Genomic DNA, 2,302 nt, shown 5'->3' on the forward strand with positions numbered 1-2,302 from the left:
AAAAAAAGTATGGTTACACTTTATTTTAAGGTGTTCTTGTTACAGTGTAATTATACATATACCTACAGAGTAATATTAATTAACTATGTACTTATTATATGGTTAGGATTTGGGTTTGGCTTCTTGCATGTAATTATGCATAATTAATTGTTATTATAATAGTAAGTATGTGTAACAAGGACACCTTAAAATAAAGTGTTACCAAAAGTGTTTTTCAGTATGTAAATCCCATGGTCTATGAACGCAGTAACTTCTCTGTGTGAAAGCTCTGATCCTTCATATGAGATGGTTCCTCTGTTCAGGACTCTGTTGCTGGGGCTCTGCTGGGCTCGTGATGATTGGGAAGCACTTCTTCAGCGAGACCGACATCAAGAGCGCGTGGGAGCAGGTGCTGACGGCCTTCTGGCAGAGATACCCCAACCCATACAGGTATGAGTTTGTCTCTAATGTAGCATTGCATCAGTGTCTCAGCAATGGATGCTCTGCAGTGAATGGGTGCCGTCAGAACGAGAGTCTGATAAAAACATTACAATAATCCACAAGTAATCCACAGCACTCCAGTCCATCAGTTAACATCTGGAGAAGACAAAAGCTGAAACTAATCCAGCATTAAGACGTTTTTAACTCAAATACATAGAATCCATAATCCATAATAAGGCTTCCTCCAGTGAAAAAGTGCATCTGCTGTTGTCTCTCACATCAAAATCCAGCCACATGTTTGTTTAGAGCTGTTTAAACGCTGCTTGATCTGTGCAGATTTCTCTCCTGATTCACACCAGAACACTTTTTCACTGGAGGAAGCCTTATTATGGATTATGGATTCTATGTATTTGAGTTAAAAACGTCTTAATGCTGGATTTGTCTCAGCTTTTGTCTTCTCCAGATGTTAACTGATGGACTGGAGTACTGTGGATTACTTGTGGATTATTGTGATGTTTTTATCACACTCTCGTTCTGACGGCACCCATTCACTGCAGAGCATCCATCGCTGAGCAGCCTATCTAAATCAATGGCTTCATATTTCTCTGTTGTATGTATTTGATTGTTTTATGCACTATATGACACTGTGAGCGTGTTTCTCTCAGCACTCACGTTCTGACGGAGGACGTACTTTTCCGCGAGGTGACGCCGGATAACCGGCTCCTGTCCCGGCGGCTCCTGACGAAGACCAATCGTCTCCCTCGCTGGGCGGAGCGCGTCTTCCCCGGAAATCTGTCGCGCTCGGTGTACATCATCGAGGATTCAGTCGTCGACCTCGGAAACAGAAGCCTCACGTCGCTGACCTGGAACGTAAATCACGCTAAATTCATGGTAAACGACAACAACACACATATTAACATTTACATTTTGTTTAGAAACATGCTTTGAAGAGAATCAAGTCTGAAGTAGATACTGTTATTTTCATATGATTGATATACTGTCATAGTTTTTGTTAATATTTTGAATTAGATTTTTATTTTTTTAGACTTTTATTTTTCATTTTAATTATTTAAAAATGTAAATAAAATCTAAAATTTTATTCGATTTTACTTTCTGTTTTATTTTGAGAATTTTAGTTATTTTGTTGTATGTTTTTGTGATTTTTATTAGTTTTTATTTTTAAATATGTTTATGTAGTTTTTATTATTTCTTTTTAATTAGTTTATTTAGATTTAGTTATTTTAGCACTTCAAGTTAAACTAAATAAAAATTAGAAATGTTGCTTTGGCAACTAGCTGAACAAAAATAATTTTACTTTTTTTTAAAAAATATGTTATTAAAAAATTTTTTTAATGATATTTTATTTCAGTTAACATTTATTCAATTATCTTAAATGGTTTTTATGGTTTTACAAACTAACAAACATTAGTGTGATTCATGCTTGTGTTGTGTTTGTGTTTGTAACAGTATTTGTATAAATGCCTAAAACAGATTTACAGAAAGACATTTTAGTTTTATTAATTACAAAATGACGTTGATAAAGAGCTAAAGTCAGTCATTGATCAGTTTGCTAACATCAGGACTTCAACTGGAAGATCATTTTCATATTTTAACTTGATCTTTATCTGTTTCTATTGATATCATCAAACTGATGTGTATCATTTGATCAAACAGAATGATTGTTTATAGAGTAACACAAACCAACAATCAAAATAACTAAAATAACTAAATAACTAAAACTGACATTAACATGAAAAAAATAAAAAATAACTAAAATATATTTTATTTCAGCTAGTTGCCAAGTCACAATTTCTCGTTTTCATTTAGCTTAACTTTATGCACTAAAATAACAACAAAAAAAAACATTAAAAAACTTAAACAA

General features: G+C 33.6%; 1 protein-coding gene across 1 annotated transcript in view; it reads left to right on the plus strand.

The window, feature by feature from the left end:
- Window positions 1-1,368, plus strand: part of LOC107748284 (PRELI domain-containing protein 1, mitochondrial-like) — a 1,951-nt gene extending 583 nt beyond the window's left edge. Inside the window, exons 2-3 of the mRNA XM_016563024.1 lie at window positions 303-429; window positions 1,086-1,368. Of these exons, the coding sequence (XP_016418510.1) occupies window positions 303-429; window positions 1,086-1,368 (410 nt within the window). The remainder of the gene's footprint in view (window positions 1-302; window positions 430-1,085) is intronic.
- Window positions 1,369-2,302: the final 934 nt, after the last annotated feature.

Source organism: Sinocyclocheilus rhinocerous, unplaced genomic scaffold (assembly GCF_001515625.1).
Source record: "Sinocyclocheilus rhinocerous isolate Xijiao unplaced genomic scaffold, SAMN03320098_v1.1 scaffold3214, whole genome shotgun sequence".
NCBI classification, from domain to species: Eukaryota; Metazoa; Chordata; class Actinopteri; order Cypriniformes; family Cyprinidae; genus Sinocyclocheilus; species Sinocyclocheilus rhinocerous.